This window comes from Oreochromis aureus, linkage group 5, assembly GCF_013358895.1.
Source record: "Oreochromis aureus strain Israel breed Guangdong linkage group 5, ZZ_aureus, whole genome shotgun sequence".
Classification (NCBI taxonomy): domain Eukaryota; kingdom Metazoa; phylum Chordata; class Actinopteri; order Cichliformes; family Cichlidae; genus Oreochromis; species Oreochromis aureus.
In genome coordinates this window covers 22,578,360-22,600,720 of record NC_052946.1, presented here as the reverse complement: position 1 = coordinate 22,600,720, position 22,361 = coordinate 22,578,360, and the positions used below count along the sequence as shown (strand labels likewise).

General features: G+C 39.2%; 2 protein-coding genes across 11 annotated transcripts in view; one reads left to right on the top strand and one right to left on the bottom strand.

Moving 5' to 3' along the window:
• sirt4 (sirtuin 4) overlaps positions 1 to 22,361 on the top strand; it is a 700,781-nt gene that overhangs the window by 325,325 nt on the left and 353,095 nt on the right. The gene's annotated exons all lie outside the window — the stretch shown is intronic.
• atp2b2 (ATPase plasma membrane Ca2+ transporting 2) overlaps positions 1 to 22,361 on the bottom strand; it is a 71,114-nt gene that overhangs the window by 41,589 nt on the left and 7,164 nt on the right. For 7 of the 10 annotated variants that reach the window (XR_005613087.1, XM_031731405.2, XM_031731409.2 and 4 more), the window contains exons 2-6: positions 7,482 to 7,682; positions 3,438 to 3,695; positions 2,858 to 2,983; positions 919 to 1,044; positions 480 to 512 (exon numbers count right to left, since the gene is read on the bottom strand). Coding sequence is in view for 8 of the 10 variants with exons in the window: in XM_031731405.2 (XP_031587265.1) it covers positions 480 to 512; positions 919 to 1,044; positions 2,858 to 2,983; positions 3,438 to 3,695; positions 7,482 to 7,682 (744 nt within the window). In the remaining 2 variants the exon portion in view is untranslated. The remainder of the gene's footprint in view (positions 1 to 479; positions 513 to 918; positions 1,045 to 2,857; positions 2,984 to 3,437; positions 3,696 to 7,481; positions 7,683 to 22,361) is intronic. The other 3 variants (XR_005613088.1, XM_039612249.1, XM_031731407.2) reach the window with 1 other exon arrangement.

The window sequence follows — 22,361 nt, the reverse complement described above, 5'->3', positions numbered from 1 at the left end:
TGCACATATACATATTAAGATGTAAAAGAGTACATCTTATACAAGCTTGTACTAACTAGTTTACACCCCACTGCTGGTACATGTGTTGTGCACCCACAAGGCTGTTGCTCTCATATCATTGTTCTGTAATACAGCAATGAGATGAGTCTGAAAGCCTGCTCTTATTCATGGCATTCAACACGTCTATGAAGCAGGGCTTATGTTGGATGCTAGCTAGTTAGTCTGATGAGTGCAGAGCCTGTTATATGAGGGGAGGATTATGCATTGTGAAATGTGTTATCTATCAACACTTAAAAAGATGCAGTGTTGTGATTATGACGCTTCTCTTTTTAAGTGAGGAGTTTAACTGAAGCAAGGTTGCTTTTTTACAGAAAAGGGTAGTCTAGCAACAGTGGTTTACTGGTAAGCATTAGGGGTTAAAGATCAAAAGGTTCAAGTACTGTACCACTCCCAGGGGTCAGAGAAAGGTGATACTCTACCTGTATTCTGGTGTCCGTCTTCCACTGCCCCTCCTTCGAGGCGAATTTGGAACGATAAGAGAGTAAGGACAATGATGCACCTGAACCCACAGAACCTGCATACTGCAGCTGATTACTGAGCCACCAATACTGATATCATACAGTATCTATACACATTCACTTAGTGTTGAATACTGTACTACAAACACCTACAAAAGGTGGACATTTGTCCATTTGTGAGTTCATTCTTTAGAACCCCTCTGTTTACAAAGACAGTTAAAACACTGACATTGCGCAATGAGGTATACAGACTTTGAGAACATAAGGTAATGAAATGAGAGAAGCTTGTTTTCAGAGGTATGTTGCTGGGCAACACTGACACAAAAACAAATTACTCAGTACTCCTGAGTATGGAGCAGGTTATATATAAGAAGATTATATAAGGATCAAATTATCTTACCTTTCTTCTCCTTTTTCTCCTCTTCCTCCACGCCAGCCCCCAGCAGTGTAAAGATGATTCCAGTCTGAGAGTTGACACCGACAGCCGTCACCACCATGCGCCCCGAGCCCTCCATCACATGGGTCCCTAAAGAAAGTGCAGCAATTTCTATATTACAGATATGCATACTTAACTTAAAAAAAGATAAACACTTTTGTTACTTTTTAGAGCTTTTCTAGCAAAAGTTGACTGTTAATTTCTATAACAGCTCGTTCCTATTACAAAGACTTATGCGACTAACTTGCTCAATCAATAACATTAAAGCACTTTACAAACTGGTTGGTTGATCTTGTTATGTCCCAGTCTTAATAAAATCATATCTATCAATGAATATGCAGAACCTGAAGACTAGGAGAAAGGTTATAGCAGCAGACGCTGTCTGGCTTCCATTTATATACAGAGTAATACAGGCTAATCTTGTTACAGTGGGCTTAGCTGTATCCATGTGAAGAGTGCATAGAGTGCAAAATAGGAATACATTGATTGATATTGCAATCTTGAGACCCAATGGGAACTGTCCAGATTGGGCATTTGGTATTTTTTTTTTATTTTTTAGAGTTAGACTGTTAACAGTGACAAGTGCACTCAGTAGGGTAAAATGGGAGTCTTGATGCACTGGATAGCAAGTAAGGTGAAGGCACGCTTTAAAGGTTACATTTGGTTATGGTGAGGGTGACATTATGTCCTGCTTCTATTTAATATTTTAATCTATTGTCCATAGCTAGCCAGTATGGAGTGTGACATGTTTCATAGCGGGTGTGTCATGTTTCCTGACTCAAGATTGATCCTTCTCATTATATCCAGTGGGCTCAAATCTAGTTAAGGGTAAGAGGAAAGGATCATGTGTGGTGAAGTTTGTCAGGACCACAAGGCTGCAGCTTGTCTCTTCTTTTGTTTTTTTATTTATTTTTTATTTATTTACTTTGTGTTGGGTCAGCTGGAGGGATTCAGGAGGAGGAAAACACTGATGTGATTGATGAGTAGCGTTACAGCAGGATGGCAAATTGGTTGTTGTGATTAGAGGAGGCTGTGTCACACAGCACTCTCCTGTTGCATTACCTATACTGTTACTTTAGAATGGCTTATATATCAGTGTAGCTGATGTCAGGCCTTTGATTCATGTAATAAAACATGATGAACATGTCGCTGTTAAGGAACTGTCCACATGCTTTTCTGAATCTCCATGCTGTGCAGCCACCTATGGTCTTCTGTCACTGCTGCTCATTTATGCAAGACAGTGACATCACACATATTAACAAGCAACAAGAATCAAACCAGAACACAAAGCTGGCTTTCATCGATCACAAGTAAAGTAAGAAGCCAGGAAAAAGTGCATATTGATTCCAAATTTACATCAGTGGCTTCATTGACCTAAAAATGGGGGACTACTATATGTGTCAAAGGGACTAAAAATCTCAAACATCTTAAAGACAAGGTCCATCAAAAATCACAAGTAATAATTTAAACTCTTTCATTTTATATAAATTGTGCTAGAGTGGAGAGTTTAACACACTAATAATGTGCCAGACTTGTATTTGCACACAGAACATCATTAACCTTGGGGAAAATAAGATGGTGTAGGTGAATATGAGGGTAATTAAAGAAGGCAGCAAAAAGTCACACAGCTAATTATCTGCAGCAAAACATACTAATATGATCCGATTATCCCACATTTCTCTTATCAGGAATATTCTTAAATTCTAATAATCCTGCAGTCCAATAACCCTGCTTGTGTTTCTGCTGCAGCAAAAAGCAAAATAGGTAAAGAGAAAAGCTGTCACTGGCAGAAAAAACACACCAGACTTGTCTATTTTTTTATTTTTCCAAACAACATGCAGGGGAAAATGACTGTTACAAACACTGCATAACATTCATAAACTACAGTAAACTGAATCCATACCAGACAGCAGCATTGGGTCCTTATCTGCAGACTTCTTGACGTGGTCAGACTCTCCGGTCAGTGATGACTCATCAATCTTCAGGTCATTACCCTGGATCAACACTCCATCAGCAGGAAGCAGATCACCTGCAACAATGAAAGAGGCTTTGTTGCTTTCTGAGATTTACGAAGTACTAAAAAAAACCAGGCTCACTCAGGATAACCACATTTATTCTGCACCATTGTGAGGCATTACTGACTGTTGTCACTCACATTATGGAATTTGAAGATGTGCATGTGTTGCTCAGCATGCATGGGGCCAGTCTGCAGCTAATTAATTGCGTGAATGTAGCTTAACTATGTTTAATTGCTTAAGGTGGACTTCACAACTTTAATCCCCTTTTGGAAATGAGGCTGTAGTCTATTTTCAGCTTATGAACCTCGAAAATTACTTTACACAGAACAATAAGCGAGCCAACTGTGGTAGCCAGTAAGCACGTCCAACGAAGCCAAACTAATCAAAATATTCTAGGAAGTTTGATCAGTTTTGGTCCATAATCATAATTAATCTTTGTAATCTTGACAGTTTTGTTGCACCTACCATATTTGATCTGTGCGATATCCCCCACCACTATGTCAGCCACAGGCAGCTGGATGACCTGGCTACCACGGACCACCTGGAATTTCTGCTCCTGCTCAATGCGGCTCTGCAGCCCACGAAACTGCTTCTCCTTTGACCAGTCATTGAAGGCCGTCACCAGCACCACACACACTACAGACAACAGGATGGCGGCACCCTCAATCCAGCCAGCATCCGCCTCACCCTCATCTTCCACTCCGCCTGCTGCTGCGCCACAGGCTGCAATTTCAGAACAGTGACAGAAAAGAGAAGCATAGTCAAGTAAAGTATATTAGATACAGTATATTTACACACACACACACACACACACATATGTGTGTGTGTGTGTGTGTGTGTGTGTGTGTGTGTGTGTGTAAATATAGATATATATATATGTAAGCACACTGCGTTTTCATACATGGATAAATGCTGAAGTATTCTGTTCACACAAATCAAATCAACAATTTCATACATAGGTATTTACATTTACTGCTAATGAACACTTCAGAAAAATATACAAAGAGATGTAATCAAAGCTCAAACTGGAAACAGAGAAGCTGCACATAAACACAGCTGTGACTGTGCGTGTAATGTCTGTGCAATTGCAGTGCATATAAATTATGCTGAGCCTCAATGTGAACAAGTTCTGGGAACTCAACTCAACTTCCATTCACACTAAAATGGAGTAAGGGTATACAGTCCTTAGCAATTAACTTATTAAAAAATTAACTTATTAACAGCCCTTATGAAAATTGGGAGTATTTGATCTGTGAAAATACTGCAATCTAAAAATTTCTTGTCCAATATTATTCAGTGTTGGAGCTTCCGAAAAAAATGCATAACGCTCTTTGATGCCTGTCTGCACACACTGCAGTCCTGAAAACTATAGCCAATTATTCCTCACACGACTGATGACAGCATCTCACAGGCTTAGCCCGAGCAACAGCATTCAAATGTAGGCTCTAAATATGTCTTCTCTTTTAGGGGGAAGCTTGTATTGTCATTCAAAACGCTCTCTTGATTTCAGGTTGATGCTAGAGTGTGGGCAGTGACAAGGTCAGATGTCGTAATATTTTAGATTCATTTAATAATATATTCCTTATGAACTTGCTTATGGAAATTATTTATATGTGCAATATGAGCAAAGACTGTGAAATTACATGAACTCTCTTTGAAAAAACCTTAAGTGTATTTACGTCTTCTTTCTCTTGATATATTTGTTCTACTTCAAACGAGGCTCTGCATTCTACTGGCTGTGCACTGACAGATTGGGGTATATATGGGAATGAAACAAGGCCTATTCCCAGCCCTCCTTGTGCAGCTTCATGTAATTCTCTCGGAGCTATTGAGCTGCACACTCCTGGCTAGCGGACTTCAAAAGCCCACAGCGGAGCGATTTGCTTTGCACTGTAAAACACTTGCAGCTCACAAGGGAATGAGCAGAAACCCCGTTACAGACATTACATATGCAGGATGTGCTTTAACCAAAAACCAGACTCCAAGAAGCAATTTGGACCAACTAGTATGCAACATAATGACTCCAATCAATATGATGTTCATTAAGTAGATACACTGCATTAATTAACAGATTATAGCCTCCTTGATCTGTACTCCATCAGTACGCACAAAAACGTACAAAAACGTACACTATGTACTCGCTACGATCAACAAATCTAGACAAACATGGTATTTAGTTTTATGTAGTTTAGCAGGGACAAATCCCCCCTCACAAAAAATACTCAAATTTCTATGTTTTCTTTTTGTGAGACACAGCTTGATACTTATGAATGCAACAGTGTGCATATTTTGACATGGGTGTGTTAGGCAAACAAAAAAGTACCCAATAAAGCTTTTAAGAACAAAATGAATAAAAAAACTGATCTGATCTAAAGCAATTCAATAGTATTTTGTTATTTTTAAAGAACATTTTTAAATCATCAAATAGTCCTGCAGTAGTTTTCCTTCCCTTTTCTTTTTTTGTAACTGTGGTCTAGTTTGGTCTATCCTGCAAGACACTGACGGTAACACAGTCAGTGAGTAGCTGTCCATGGTTCTGAAATGAAGTTTCTTCACACACTAAAGCAGCAAAACACTAAAGCATCTGAAAAAGACGAAGAGCAAAATATTGCGTCTACTGCAGCTGACCTTGTCATGGACCTGAATAAATAAATGTGCAGAAACCTGTGACAGACTAGCGACCTGCACGGGGTGTACTCTGCTTCTAGCCTTATTACTATTATAATGAACTCCGGTTGAGTAAGTGGTTAAGAAAATGGATGAATGGATGGATTTCTATATGCTCCAAAGGCACTTCCACATTTTGCTTAATCATGCTGATTTCTATATGGGTCTTTCAAAGTTTTCCTATATTGCATCTTATGTGCTTAGACATAATAATGAGCCTTCTGATTCAACTGCAGTGAATCTTTTTCATATGGAAATGAGCATTAAGTCATCCCACCAGCTTCTATTTCTGGACTGTTGAGCTTTTTTGATCTATTTATAAAAAACTGTAAATGAGCAGGGAGAGATGTGTGGGCTGATGGTGTGTGATCAGATTGGGGGGTCGTATTAGTCCCCCAACACACAAACACACACACGCCATAAATATGTTTTCTTGTCGTCAGACTTTCTTTGTCTTGGTTTATGTATATGGACAAATGTATAGGTGGGCAAATGCAATATTTGCTTATCACATATATTTAATATTTTTTCTTTTGTTTTAAAATCCACTTTACTGCATTAATTTAATTCATACGTAGCATTTCTGTCATTTTATTTGGTCAAATTTGAAAAAAAAGAAAGAAATTATTGCATCAATCCAAACCATTTCTGTGGACTATTCTTTCATTATTATCATTCTTGTTTTTGTTCTCAAATTTTGTTAGAGATCACACATTGTATGCCTCTCTGAATCTCTAAGTATCCTTCCATTTCTATGACCTTACATCCATCTTTGCCTTTGTCTGTAACACACAAACACACATTCATTTGGGATTTCTCTGAATTAGGTGAGACAAAATGCTTTGAATTCATATCTATCTCAATCGCCCTGGTACTGGCTTCTATTAATAACAGTTTAGGTCCCTGATTTACATCCATACATATTCATATCATCTGTGAAAAGAGACTTGCACACTGGCACCTATTCTGCTGCCGGTTAAAGAGAAGCTTGATAATGTATCTACAGATAGTGCAGTTATTAGCATTACGATACCCTCGGCATTTCTTTGCTTTATTTCATAAAGCTAAGAAGCTAAAACGACGCAAAGAACAGAAGCAAGTGTCTTGACATCATAACTGATGATCAGATTCCAATTAGGCAAGTTTATAGTGAAATTATTTGAATGAGCTAGTAAATCATGTATTCTTTGCTACGCTGAAACAACTAAACATGGATTAACTGTGAAATTACTAAATAAACACATCCAACTAATGCAATGGTAACCACTTCATTCTCTAATGTTTCCAGCCTGATGAGACTTTTTAAACCCCTTTAAATGATGACTTGTCCCTTTGGCAGGGTAACTGAATTCCATTACTGTGATAAGGCAGAGCGCAATGACTGATGTAGCTGACTCAGCACCTCGTTATGGTCTCTGTCTTCATTTCCTGTTTCATGGCTCACAAGGCTGATGTATGGGCCCTGGGAGCTCAAGGTTATTTCTCTACTCAACACTTCATTAACCTTCCCAGTACCTTTCTTACACACATTTAACAGTCATAATCTGCACAAACGAGCACACACACGCACAACCAAAAATGAGCCCTATGCTCGGTGAGTCACTTGACCTCTTGAGGCAAGGCCACAAACAAAGTGTGACCAGCCTCGCCAATTAAAAGTGTGTGTGCAAACATGTAGGTGTAAGCACGTTAGCCCGGGCGACTCAGGTCAGAGGAAGTGATGCCAGTGGGCCAGCACAATTACAGCCCCACTTCGATTCCCCGCAACAGAGAAGATACCAGAGATAATGGCGCAGAGAAAAAATGTACAGACTTTAAAGTCACAGGAGCTGTTTCACTCACACTCTCCGCCGGTCTCCCCGGGAGGGTGGTAGAAAGAGAGACCCAGGGAGATCAGGGCAGCGATCTCCAAGATGATGAGGGTAACGTCCTGCAGGGCCTCCCATACCAGCTGCAGGAAGGTTTTTGGCTTTTTTGGAGGTATCAGGTTTTTACCAAATATTTCTTTCCTCTTGTCCAGGTCAGTTTGGGCACCTGCAAGACCTGAAAGTGGAAGACACAGAAATAGATAGGGAGACAGAAGCAGATAAAGAGTTAATGTTGCGTTGATGTTTTATCCATCCATCCATGCATCCATCAATTTTATTTTGCTTATCCAATTTAGGGTTGTGGGGAGGTTGGAGCCTATCCGAGCTGCCATAGAGCGAGAGGCAGAGTATCCTGGATAGGTTGCCAATCTGTCGCACCGCTAACGCGGAGAGATAGACAACGATTCACATTCACATCTACGGGCAATTTAGAATCGCTAGTTAACCTAACCCCACTAACTGCATGACTCTGGACTGCTGGAGGAAGTAGGAGTACCTGGAGAGAATCCACACAGATATGGGAAAATGTGCAATCTTTTTTTAATAGCATAACATAACACCACAAACAAAATATCTCTAATTACCAGTTTGAGTCATGGTGGACTACAGCCTGCATTCCTTATATAATTCTGCTCGGGAGATAAGGACCTTACGCTTTGACCTCATCCACCTCCTCGTACGCCATGAACTACTGCACATAAATATCTTTTGCTCTTTTATGTGAAGAAATTCACTGGCTGCTTGAGGCACAGTTTACTTTTAGAATACAGTCCAGAAAATGATTCTCATACACGAGCCCAAATTACAACAATTTCAATGCTTTGACAAGAGCCACAGTTGAACATTATAGCGCTAATAATATGGACATTATAGAATCACAGAAGGTTAAGATCTATGCAAAAAGGTTTTGGTCTGTACAGTTTTATTGATTTGAGGGGATCAAATTCAGGGGATGATTTGAAAAAAGAAAAAGCATTGTGGTGGATTTTGTATCTCTTACCAGCATTCTTCGCTTACATAATGGCCTTCAAATTTGTGTATAACATGTTAAACTTGATATATATATAAATGTTCATCTATAAAATTTGATTTATTACAGACATTACATCAAGCTGCATTAATCTACCCGGCTGCTGTTCGGTGTTTGCTGAGCGTGCACATAAGCCCAGTGTGTATTCACGGTTGCTCTCGCTGTCTCTTTCCCCCACAAATGCAGACATTACCACAGCATTATGTCATGCGTAGTGCGTCACTGGGTTTCCCAGGAGTGGCCCTGGATTGCACCTGATAACATTGCTGCTGCATGACAATGTTTCACATGTAAATGCGCACCGATTCCCTGCGATAAATTACTAACATTTGTGAAAAATAAGTGGTCATCCACTAAAGGAGAAGCGAGAAATGATGACAGAGCTGTTAAAAAAAGAAAGGAGCAAAAATATACAAAACGGAGGTGGAGGAGAGAGGCAGGAGATGGGAACAGAAAGAGGGCAGGCAGGAAAGAGAACAATTCCCAGCTCCTACGATGGAGAATGCCCTGGTTACAAATAGATCAGTCTATAAATAGCCTCATTATCTATTCCCTTTTAATTGTCTCTTGAGAAAACCTAGCATGTACACCCATTGATCTCCACAGCATCCTGCCTCACATCTTACACAAGCACGTGTATGTGCTTGTGTGTGCACATGTGTGTGAGTATAAGCTCGTGACTCTTGAGCGACTGCTTGAGCTTTGTGTGTGTGCGCGCGCTTGTGTGTGTGCGTGTGTGTTTAATAAGCTTGGCCAAGCATCCTGCAGTTACTTGCAATATCAAACAGTAAGAGTAGAGCTCATATAACAGGGCTTTAGCCAGTTCCAGTTGGTTAGACACACACACACACACACACACAAAGCTAAACGCTGTTTATAAATACATATTTACATGAACCCCTTCTATCTTTTAAAAAAGTCGATTTCTGCTGATACTGCAGTGATATATTTTTTTAAAATAAATATGATAAAACAATGGATGCATATACTAATCCTAGGATTCACTTAGATGATATCTGACCTGTTATGTATTAGGCAAAATTCTTTGTGACGTGACTTTGGTTTAAAATGACCTTTAACCTTGTTAAAACTTTAAACTGCATTCTCCTTAAATGCCCTTGAAATGCAAGCTACGCTGTAATCAATCTGCCCAGTCATTAAATACTCAGTGTTTCCTGGAAAAGCCTCTGCTTAGTTATCTTTCATTCCTGGATCACTGATCGCAATACTGCTTACAGAAAAAGATCTATTTGGCATTTTATGAAATATTGCTTGCCATGTCAGTGTTGTCAGTCTACCTAACTGCTCGGGCAGTGGAGGCAGTTTAAACTGTGGTGACACACAAATGAGTCACAACTTTCTCAGAAAGGATCAAGGCTGATTGCAAAGGAGTCTTTGTGTGACCATTCATTACCAAGTAATGAAACTCAAACACAACAAGCTCACAGGCTATAATGTCAACAGTATGCAAAGAACATGAATGAATGGCAAAAAAAAAACATTTTTCACATCTGAAGGTCCATTACATCAGCATCAATCTCGTCTTATTAGTCCTCAACTTGAATCTGTTTTCTGATAAATTACGAAGGTATTTAAATCAAATGTCAAACAGTTCTCTGCTTTTATGAAAGTCATTGATGATTTCATTTCATTTTCATTTTTCTGCTGCCTTCATAACTTCGGTAGCCCTTCTGTCTCCATCACCCCAACACTACACCACCTCACTGTTCGTACCAAACACGGGGGTTTGTCTACTAAGTACTGAAGTGTGTTACCTCTAAAACTGTAAAGCCCTTCTTCCTCCGCTATTTTCCAATTCCACTGCTATCTAAAGAGTCATTAGCCCGTAGCTATGCCAAACGTAAGCGGTTCCCGTTTAACAGCTGATATCTTTATATAACCTCTATGTGCTGTGTTTGATCATGTGTCTGTTTTTTCTTCATTTACTTGTTAAATAAACGTGTTCATTTTTACAATGTTTTTTATTCGTTATTCTGTTTCCTTCTGTAATACTGTCCGAACTATTTTGTGTGTAAAGTGCTACACAAATAAAGTCACTTTATGTCTACAATACTGATGGAATAGTGGGATAAATGTTTTGATTATTTTATTACTCATGGACAGAGATGGGCAGTAACGCGTTACTTGTAACGCGTTACTGTAATCCGATTACTTTTTTCAAGTAACGAGTAATGTAAGGGATTACCATTGCAAAAACGGTAATTAGATTACCGTTACTTTCCCGTAGGAACGCTGCGTTACTGCGTTACTAAAACCGTGAGTTTTTTGCGAGAATGTCTCATGACAGTGACGTAAGCGAGTGCGACGTTCGTGACAACAGCTGTCTGCAGATCAACAATGGATAATATATCGAGTGCGGGAGAAAGTATGAGCATGCAGCGTTTAAAGCGTGGAAGTACTGACCTTATTTTGAGTTTGATTCCATAAAAAGTGACAAAAACATTAGTGTCCGTTGTGCGTGGGAAGAAAACTTCTTTTTACAGCGAAAAAACCCCCTAAACTTCCAAGCAAGCACCGAATGCGCTACGACTGTAATGGGAAATTCACAGAGAAACTCGCGGAGTCTTCAACTGACCGCTGCGGCACACCTGCACCAGGGCAAACCTCCGCCTAAACCTCCTGCTTTACAGGTGAAAATAGAGCAGCTAGTCTTTGACTTTATTTATTTTCTGCTGTGTTTTACTTGCATCTATTTGAAAGAGTGAGTGTAAACACAAAAAAAATATTTTATTTTATGTGCTGGAATGTGCAGAAAATAGGTTTAAATGTTAAACAAATTTCTTCCAGTCAGAGAATGTTGCATATAATTTAAGTTAAAAGATTAAAACTAATAAAACAAGTTTCAAAAAGAGACTTTTTCATTTGATTACATTTTGTATGATGGATTATGCAGAAAAAGTAGAATTGGGCTGAAAGATCTATCGCTTTATTACCTATTCAGGTTGTAAATTGTGTTTTTAAAAAGTAACTAAGTAACTAAGTAATTAATTACTTTTGAAAATAAGTAATCAGTAAAGTAACGGGATTACTTTTTTGGGGAAGTAATCAGTAATTAGTAACTGATTACTTTTTTCAAGTAACTTGACCAACACTGCTCATGGAAAGGACTGCATCACAGGCTATCAGTAATGACTTTCCTTGGTATTCTGGTTTAGGGCTAAGATAAGCTGTCCAAACTTTTTGGAGATTTTGGCTCCAAAAACATTTTCAGCTCACTGTGGTCAGAAAACTTTTTAAGCAGTTTTTTAGTTCCCAGTGACGATAATTAGCAATGCATCAATTCTATCCTTTCCCTGACGACTCTTCTCGTATACTAAGTGCCCGGAAATATATTTATCAGTCAAAAGCAGCAGGATCTGAGATCAAAATCCACACTGGCAAATGGCACCGGCCTAACATCCGAATTCCAAATCACAAGGGACAGGAAAAGGAACTGCAAAAAAAAAAAACGAAGGAACTTTATGCCACCTACCCTGCATGAAACGAAATGAGATTTTTTTTTGCACTCAGAGGGAACATGATGGCATATTTTAACAGTTGCCCTTTTTTTGTCAGCAACTAAAAATAGATCTCCATGGAAACACTATGCATCCCACTCGTTGAGTGGAAATACCCGCAACTCTCAACCTCAGAGAAAGTGTGAATAAGTAAGTGGGTGTCAGTTTTTGTGCGCTTCGTATGTGTGTTTTGTGTTAAAGCGAATGCTTGCCTGCGTATTTGTGTGTGCGCAGACCGAAATAACGAGATGACCTCTAAATGTCCTTGAAAAGTAGGCTCGTCAGCATTGTGCGGGAAACAAAGGGTGTTTTTAAAAAAAAAAAAATACACACAGTGAGCTGAAGGTTGTTTTTTAAGGTGTTTCAGCAGGTCCCAGCAGCCCCCCTCCACACACCCTCCTCCTCCCTTTTACACTTGTCTGCCTCAACTTTTTTTCCCTCTTTCACTGTGCGCTAAAGTGTCCAAAACAAGTTACCATGGCAACGCAATTCGATGATGATGATAATGCTGATCCCCCCCGCCACCCCAAAAAAAAGCAAATCAATAGCTTCAACATTTATTTTCACCTTTCACCATTTTGAAAGGGAAATAGAGTGTGGAGGGGGGGGTTGAAGTGTGACTCACAGAGCACAAGAGAACAAGAAGAACAGAGAGACGGGGACTAGGCTGGATGTGGAGTAACTCTATGAATAATAACCCATCAGTGGATAAAATGTGGATAATTATCATGCTCTTATTAGAAGAGGGATTGATGGAGAAATGTGTCACAGTGTCCTTGAGAATGACCTCCATAATAATGACATCATTTTATGCCATAAAGGAGAAGAGGTTTGTTACTGTGTGTGCAAAGGCAGAATAAAGGCAACATGGATAAAATGGGCAGGTATAAAATATTGTAAGAAAACACTATGACATGTAAAAATACGATATAAATGATGCATTGTGGCAGCAGAGAGGATGTGAGACAGACAAATGTAGGAGTGTAAAATAAAGAGAATACTAGAAAAGGACACATTACTACAAGAAATGGAAGAAAAACATATGTAACAAGCAAAAAAAAGAAACACCTTTCGGTCCTCCAATAATCATTTAGAATGACTTTTTACTTGTCCTTGCTTTTACGCTATATCTTTAATTTATAAAGATATTTTATTTTAAAGGTATTTTAATACAGATGCGTGAATAAATGTAAAATTTATTCACGCATCTGTATTAAAATACTCTGAGAGCTACTCGAAAAATCTCTTGTATGCTTAATATACTTCGTATACTTGGCCAATAAAGTTGACTGTGAATCAGTTAGTCTGTGTGTAAACACTGATGCAAATGGTTCATGGCTTAGTGATATTGTTTAATATATAGTATATTTAATCAAAGTTCAGTTTCCAAGGTGATGCATTTTCTCACAGCACACATGCTGCCAAGCTGTTTTCTTTTTTGTTGAAAATAAAGCTCAGAGAGTCCTGAAAAAATATAAATAAATAAAATAAATGTGAGGAGATAGAAGTAAGCAAAAGCCTGAATTAGATCTGCTGACCCATGTCTCACATGCTGCTCCCCAACTGTGTCTGCTTCCAGCAAAGAGGACACTCTGCCATTCACCACAAACAGTGCTTAAAGCATGTCTGATACTTTTACTGTATGCATGCATTCATGCCCATACATGTTTAAGCGGATGGGTTTTTCTAAAATACCGTTTTCATTCTCTGCAGATGCTGCTCCCCAGTATCCACATATAGTAAGAGAATACGTTCAATCACTTCTTTTAAACATGGTATGACTGAATATTTTGGGTATCCTACAGAGTCTTTGATGGACATGAGTATACTCTAGTTTAAAGAGTTGTTTTGTCTTAGATTTATAGACTATTTAATCAGTGCTTGGGTGCACAGATTCTCTAGGGACTCCACGGTGTGTCAAGATTCAGAGTGAAGAGGCCATGGAAGGAGGCATGTTCTCCACGCACCACATATGCAATCTTACAGTTTTGCTCACAGACCAGATTATGATCAGACATATTTTCAGAAGCCAGAGATGCAAGGAAACATAATGCTCTGTGTGTAAGCATGAATGAAAATTCTTTCATTTCACGAGGATTCACAAGGTCTCACAAACACTAATATGTGACTACATGTGCATGCACAAGCATACATTTATCTTTCGTTCCCCTATGGTCAGCCCCAGCTAAAAGATAATAGGCTGGAAACTGAAACTATGCAAAACCATGCTTTTTGCATAATAAGCGCACTGTAGTGCTGTCCAGAAGTTCAGAGCCACCTCTTATTTCTTTATATTTTGCTCCCAAAAACCCAGATTTTCTTGGAATTTTTTAAAAGTGGTCTAGAGCAATAGTTACTCAGGCTTTCTGCAGGGCTTTTATTAATTTCTTTGCAAACTAACTGTTTTCTCATTATTTTTCATGTCAGTCCTTACAGCTGGCTATTTTCAGACTAATCTTTTTTGTTTGTTGGGCCACTTAACACTGACCTGTGACTCACTCAAGCATTAAAAAAGGCACTTAACTGAAGGGGTGAAGCAGTATTGTGTCCACATATAACAGATAAACATAAAAAGTACAACCTTTAAATTATATCTTTATATATTATATCTTCTTTAGTTTAATTTTCAATAACAACAAAGAAAATACTGGTTGACAGGCATGAAATAGTATATTTGCTCCAACAAGGTGATTCCCAAAAAGCTGACATATGAAAAACATCTGTCCCTTCAGTTTATCCATCTTACTGTTTACCAAAGTCTCCTCAGAAAGAGTCTCAGTGGAAAGCTGGCTGTCAAGGAGCCATTGTTAACGAAAGGAGAAAAAACTGAGGTATGCCAAATTTCACAAGAACTGGACTGAAAATCTGTGGCAACAGGTCTTCTTTGTTCCAGATTACTAATCCAAATTTGAAACTTCAAGATAAAATTATAATCAGAATGGAGGAGGTCAGGAGAGAGGTTCAGTAAGTGTCTGCAGCCATCTGTAAAACACAATGTAGGCTTTGTTGAGATCAGTGGTCTTGGGGATCTTGTCAAAAGTGAACAAGGAAAAGTCTTCAACATTTTGATCCACCATTCATTTTTCAGCGTGAAAATTATCCCGAACAATGGACTAAAAGCGTACCTCAATAGAAAAACACACAATGAAGCGCTATCAGTCATGGACTGGCCTCCTCAGAGCCCAGACCTAAACATTATTGAAGCAGTCTGGAATCATCTTGACAGATCATCTTCAAAACACAAGCCAGTCAACAACCAAAGAAGAGCTTTCAAGCCAGGAGTACTATTCCTGAAGGCTGCTTAAAGAAGGACTAAGAGAGTTCAGGCTGTGGTGAAGACTAAAGGTGGCCATACCAAATACTGACTTTCAGGGTAGTTAGAAACCTACAAACTCTTTTTTTGCCTTATATATTGTATTTCCATTTATGTTTGCACAGTTCTATACATATATGATAAATATATGGCTAGAGTCAGTAGCTTGTTAGCTTAGCTTAGCATGACTAACACTAAAAATAGAGGGCAAAAGCTAAACTGGCTCAGTCCAAATGCAACTAAATCCACCTAACAGTGCCTCTAAAATTCACTGATTAAGATATGAAAAAATACAACATTTCAACATTTTATTAGTCGGGTTATTACTGGGCCTGGTTGCCATGCAACTAATGGACAACTCAGCTAAGTTACTGTGGTGTTTTTTTCTCCAAATGTCAAATCATTAGTCTTAGACATCTACAATGTGAACCACATCTTACACAGCCGAGGTGATTTTTTTTACTTAGCTACTACAAGCTCACATACAAGCTCACTACAAATGCAATTTTCACTTGGTCTTAAAGGTTTTCATTACAAAGGCAAATAAAATGCTAAATCTTTACTTAGTCCCCGGTGTTACATAAATTGCTAATAACTAAAAGGCTCAAATGGCAGAGCAGTGTCCCACCAACCAAAATTAAATGTATGTTGCAATGCCGAAAATAAAATATTCACTAATGTGTGACTGTGTGTGCATGTGTGTGTGTGCATGAGAGTCTGTGGGGGCAGCTGTACAAGTGGGTGAGTTTTGCTGTCAGGCACTGTGCTCTATAAGTCTGACTCATGCGAGAAATGGCAGAGTGGAGTGAGACAACGCAGCTCGCAGCTCGCGCTCTCTTACAAACACATACATACACAAAAACACGCACACCAGGCACTCTGCAGGATAACTGATAATTACTTATCATTCGTACTTTGCAGCATATATCAGCGTAAATGCTGGAAGAAAATGTGTAGTGACAATTGAATGAACATGGAACCAAAAATACAGGCTTAAAAACATAAATAAAGCATTGAATATTTAATTTAAAGCTTTGAGCCAGTATACACAGCTCCATAATGATACTTTTGTGCAGAGCATTTTCAAAAGAATGACAAGAAAATCAATCATGAAGTATTTCTCTCTACTGAAGCGACAGATGCTCATATCACAGAATTTGAATGCCCAGAGGTTTAATTTACACCTCTTCGAAAATCTTTTTGGAGGCCTGAAAAGTAGCACATTGAGAGCAAATGTAGGGGTGGGGGGTGGGGAGCAGGCTCCTTGTGACTCATAAGCAGTTCATATGGCTCCTTTCAAAATTCATTACACGGGTATTTATTCTGTGAAAATGATGCACACGGGCGAGGTCCACACCACAAACGGGGGCGTACATTAGGGCTGCATGATTCATCGTATTAAGATCTCTGCGCAATCTCATTCTTAACAATTCTGCCGTGTTTGCATCTAACGGACAGAGATGCTGCATTGAACCTAGCTTTCAAAATATTTTCAGAATTAAACAGAAAAAAGTTTGGAATTGTAGAAACTTATCTTAAAATGAATCCACCGAACGTGAAAAACCAGAAGAAAAATACAAGTGCCTGACTGAATTTATTAGTCAACAGTGTATCTGTTCCACCACCTGAAAGTACTGTAAAGTTAGCTGGCTCCAGTGCCCTGGATGTGAACACAACATTAATGAGACATCTGTTTACAGCCTTTGTGTGTGTGTGTGTGTGTGTGTGTGTGTGTGTTTGCATTGTAAGGGAAAATGAGAGTGTGCGAGCATGTTTAGACACAACTGCTTAGTGATAAGGGCAAAGTGTAATGAGGTCAGTAACTTCATCCTGTAATTCCAGACCGTTCAACCATTTATTCAGTCAATCAATCCACCATGCAGCCCTCATTCTTCTTCGCTCATCCAGTTAACACAAATTTACTGAGTTTTTGCTTTTTATTTATTTATGTTTTTTTTGAAAGTCAGTCATGCTTTCTATTGATGAAATGTTATTGCTACTGTATTCTTTGTACCTTACAGACAATCAAATAAATAAAAGCTGTAGGTGTCTACTTACGGTAAAAAAAACAAAAAAACCTCTCCGACTTTTTTTTCCATCTGTTTCTCACTTTCTCCTTTACACATGCATGCATGCATGGAAGAAACACATCTGTTGCCTACTCCACTCTTGTATGACCAGGCTGTGAATGCAGTTATGTATGAGCTGCTGTATTCATAATAGCAGAAATATAAGTGCATTTTGATTATGTAAAACATGCATGAGCTTATAAAATGGTGTAACAGTATATATTGGAAATTGAAAGAGAAAAACATGCATACAAAGACAGTGATGCTTACTCTTGTGTTCAAAGAATACAAGAGTAAGCATGAATAGTAAGACAATTTAAAGACTATTTTAAACTAAACTCAAAGAATTTAGTTTAAAAAAATCTTGATGTCTCTTATTCTGTCATTAGGGCTTTTCCAACATTTCTAACTGCACACATACACAGTGCATGCACGCCCACACAAATCCACAATCCTTCCCCCCCCTGGGAGTGAAAAGAGAGAGCATCCAGGGCCAAGAGGCTGAAAGGGAGAGTGACAGTGGTCTATCTGCTGTCTCCCATCTGGGTGTCAGTCTCTGGTTTCGCCCAGGGCCTCAGATAAGCTCCGGACACAATAGGGACAGCTATTAAAATTCAAACTACCAGAGAGAGTCATGAAATAGTCATAACAGGTAAGGGAAATCAACACACTCTAATGCCCCCCTTATCATCTGTCTGTTTGAAAGCGCAGGGAAAAAACACAGTTTGGCTTTCTGATCATTAGGTGCAGGAAATTGGACTAGAAAGCCAAAACAATGCTTTAAAATGCTAAGCTATAATCTATTCATCCACCCATCCATCCTCTAAATATCATATCTATCCAGGGTCACAGGAGGCTGGAGCCAATCCCACCTGTCACAGAGCAAAAGGCAGGGTACCCCCCCAGACATGTCACTAGTCACTTTCTGACTAGTGACATGTACAGGGGACGGGGGGTACAATCCAAACACAGCGCCAACACAAGGAGAGACAACACTCTCATATCCAAACCTAAAGCTTATAGATGTCTATCCATAGGGAGGAAACCAGAGCACCCGAAGGAAGACACAGGGAGAACATCTGAACTGCACACACAGAAATGCCCCAGTAAATAAATAAATAAAATAAAAAATGTTGAATCTGCATCACTATTCAATGACCTTTATTAAATGAAGACATCTGCTTTATATGTTTAATTATTTCTTTTTCCCATCAAAACAAAAAAAAAAAAAAATTGCTGCCAGAAGTTCAAAACTGGGGCCTGTTTACTGCAGTTTTACTGCACAAATAGATACACCTGTTGTTGTTGTGCTTCTAACTTACACAGCGATATAGACATACTGACTGAACACTGCAGCACTTGAAGTACATATAACACAATAAAGAACATAATAAAGGTCTTTAATGTGCTACGAGTGCTGCTGAATCTTTGACCCCTTTAGACTTTATCTTCTTCTCTCTGCACCTTGGAAGTTGTGTCAGAAACCTCCTCTTTGCTTCTGCAGTGAAATAATTAAATACCGGTAAAATATTTGTCACAGAGAAAAAGGCAAACTAAACTCCTTGAACCAGCTTTTCTGTGTGGAGTTTGCATGTTCTCTCTGTGCCTGCGTGGGTTTTCTCCAGGTGTTCAGGCTTCCTCCCACGGTCCAAACACATGCATAATTTGGTGATTCTAAATTGTAGGTGTAGGTGTGGATGTGAGCGTGAACATTTGTTTCTGTGTGAGCTCTGTAGTGGACTGGCAAACTGTCCAGGGTGTAACCCGCCTTTTACAGCTCGGAGAGTCTCCAACAACACCTGCAACAACGGCTAGATAAGTGGATTTACTGAAAGGATTTTCAGTAAATTCTTTAAGTTAATAAGATCTCCTAAAATAGTTTCAAATATCATTACAGTCTCCAAGAGTTTACAGGGATGCATCAAATAAGGTTTTGTAAAAATTTGAAAATAGGCAAGATTAAGCTTTTGCTTGCTTTATGATCATGGGTATGGCACAGGCAGACACATTTTAAAGGTCCAGAAAAGCTTATTTCTATCTCCTTGTTTGTGCTTGTCTTTTCTGATGTGACAGGCTTGCTATACAGTTTTCAACTACTGGTAAACTCAAAGCTGAGAGACAGCTGCTCTGTGCCCTTGAGCAAGGCAGGGCTGGATCTGGTTCAAGACTCTATCTGTTTATGTGCCCTTGAGAAGGAAATGCTGTCTGTCTGTTTGGCAGCAGTGGTAACACCCTTATTCTGCCCCACAGCGGGAGAAAAGAGAGGAGAGAGGTCAACTCAGGAAAAGAGCTGACATGGAGAGAAACAAGCCGGTTATACACCCGGACTCTGCATATCCAGCTAAAAGCACTGCCGTGCCTGTCAACTCCCTATGCAGATACTTCTGACTTCCAGCATTTCAGCTTTAGGACATTTCAGCGGACAAGAACTGCATGTAGATATACAACAGCAACCTAGGACAAAGATCAAAATACTTCTACAAAGCCAGACTTAATAGGCTTAATAGCTCTAAGCAAACACAATAAATTATTTCTCAAATAAAGACACGATCCAATATAAGGTTATATCCATAAGGAAGGACACCTAAGTTTGTTCTAAATTAATTTCCAAGTAAAAGTTTATTAAGCACATGTCTTGTTCTTTATTAGCACTGGATTAGCTTACAGTCACTTTTTGGATTCTAAAAAGAAATTTTACATCTTCAGCCATGTTTGCTGTGCCAATCTGTACACTATATTATAAACTCACACAGACAGACATACTGTATACTGTCATGAGTCAGCACCAGGCTCCATGGGAACAGGCCAGTAGAGTCTGGTTTTTGGCAGCTGTCCTCTTAATTCAGTCAGGCATCTCTTGGGACATGCCCAGCATCTGTGTGTGTATCTTTCTGACAGTCCCTCTAAAGCTGCGATTTCATCAGAGAGTTGCACACATATGCAACAAGGGGATATATATAGATACTTTAAATATATACATATTGCAGCACATTATAAGACCACAACCAACTATGAATTAAACCCAAAGTAGGAACATGAGTGTAATCTTGCCTCTTTGCACATGATTCAGCTACCCTTTATTCAGTGCTCATGAGTCAGACTGCACCCATCTTTTAAGTGGCCCTTCATTTTGACTATACCTTTCACAGTAGTCATCACGTTGACTAAAATCTGTCCAGACACACAAATATAAAAACCTGTCAAAGTCACCAAAACCATTTCTGTTGTAGTTCCTGCAGGAGGTGCGTCAATGATCACACGTTGCCATGAAAACAAACACAGACTCACCTCGCTGACATGGCTGGTAATATCTTCAAACCAAAATTAGCACATTTGTTATGCGGAAAATCAATAATAAAGTATACGGTTAATGTATACATTGGAGGCCACTCTCTTACATAACAATTCCATGTAGCTGAGGTTGTACTTCTCTAGGAACAGCGATAAAAGCCTAATATAATAGTCTGAGCTTCTGAGAAATGATTGCACTTCCCAGTGCAGCGGAAAGATTCACCAGCCATTATTATTGTTCCCTAACATCTGTTAGTCCTTTTTTATTACACCGAATTAAAAAAAGTTTGCACTAGTTTTGTAATAAGGCATGCAAATGGTTTATTAGCTCTCACTAGCAATTTTTCTAATCTTTTATCAAAGTTTAATAGGAATCATTTAGGTTGCCAGGGTGAACCTTTATGGGTTTCTCTTTTATATCAAGCCATCAAAGCTTTTATATCTCTAGGTTTGATGGCATGTGAGGTAGCTGACTTCTCGTGTTTCAGTACGCTATCAAGCTTTCAGATTCAAGTGTCAGTGTAGCTGAAAGGTTATGTTTTTTTCCTCATGTCACATTCCTGACAGTCTAGGATCCTTTAAAAACACTTTGTCATCTTTTAATAATTGAATTTATGTACGATATCGTGCGCTATATAGTTTAATTTTACTGTTATCTAGTCACTATTTCACAACAGCTGAGCTAAAGGGGAAAAAACATGCAAAAATACAAGAAAAAGACACCAGAGAGACTTTTGTTTGTGGGTGCACTGTAGCAAGCCCACGTTGTTTTCTTATGATTACTGCTTAACACTAATTTGCTAAGAATTGATGAATTATTGATGAGCCTTTATTAAAATCAGACTTTTTTTTTCATGACATCCAAAGTATTACATGAACCACTCATTAGGGCACCAGTGTAAATCTTCTTAATACCGCATATAGAGTGGTACTGCAGTGACTGACTGCTGTGCCGGATTACTGCTTCAGTCTGCCTCAAGGTCACTGCTACTACACTGCAGAACACCTGTGTGAGTAGTGGTGTACATGTCTACGTGTGCGTGTCTGCCCACAGTGTGGTTTCGCTTTCTCACAGAGCAAAATGGCTGTGTATCATTTATAATCTGTCCTCTGAGAGCCATCTCTCTCTCTCTCCCTTCTTCCCTGCCTCCAATTTCATTCCGTCTCTCTTTTTTTTCCCTACCTCTTCCAGCCCTTTTACAGAGTCACTAGGGGAGGAGGGAGCAAGAGGAGGGCAGATACAAGAGGAGCAGAGGAGGAGCAGAGCAGGAGAAATTGTCCTTATTAAAGAGACGGCAGCGCCATGTGAGAGATCCCTTGTGGGACAGAGATTAAATAGACTGCGTCAGAGGGGAACGTGCTCATGGTGCTGCGACTGGAGGACGTGATTAGTATGAACATCGGGGATGGAGAGATGGAGGGAGGGTGGACAAGAAAGGGGGTGAGGAGGAAAGGTGTGATGAGGGACAAACAGACGAGAATAATGGAGGTTACGATCAGAAGAGGAGAATGTGCAGAAATGTCAGAATGCAAACTGAAATGTGAAGAGAACACAAGCAGGGAGGAAAACAAAGAGAATATGGGAGTGAATGCATTAGAATGAGGACTAAAGACGATGAAATGGGAGAACAGG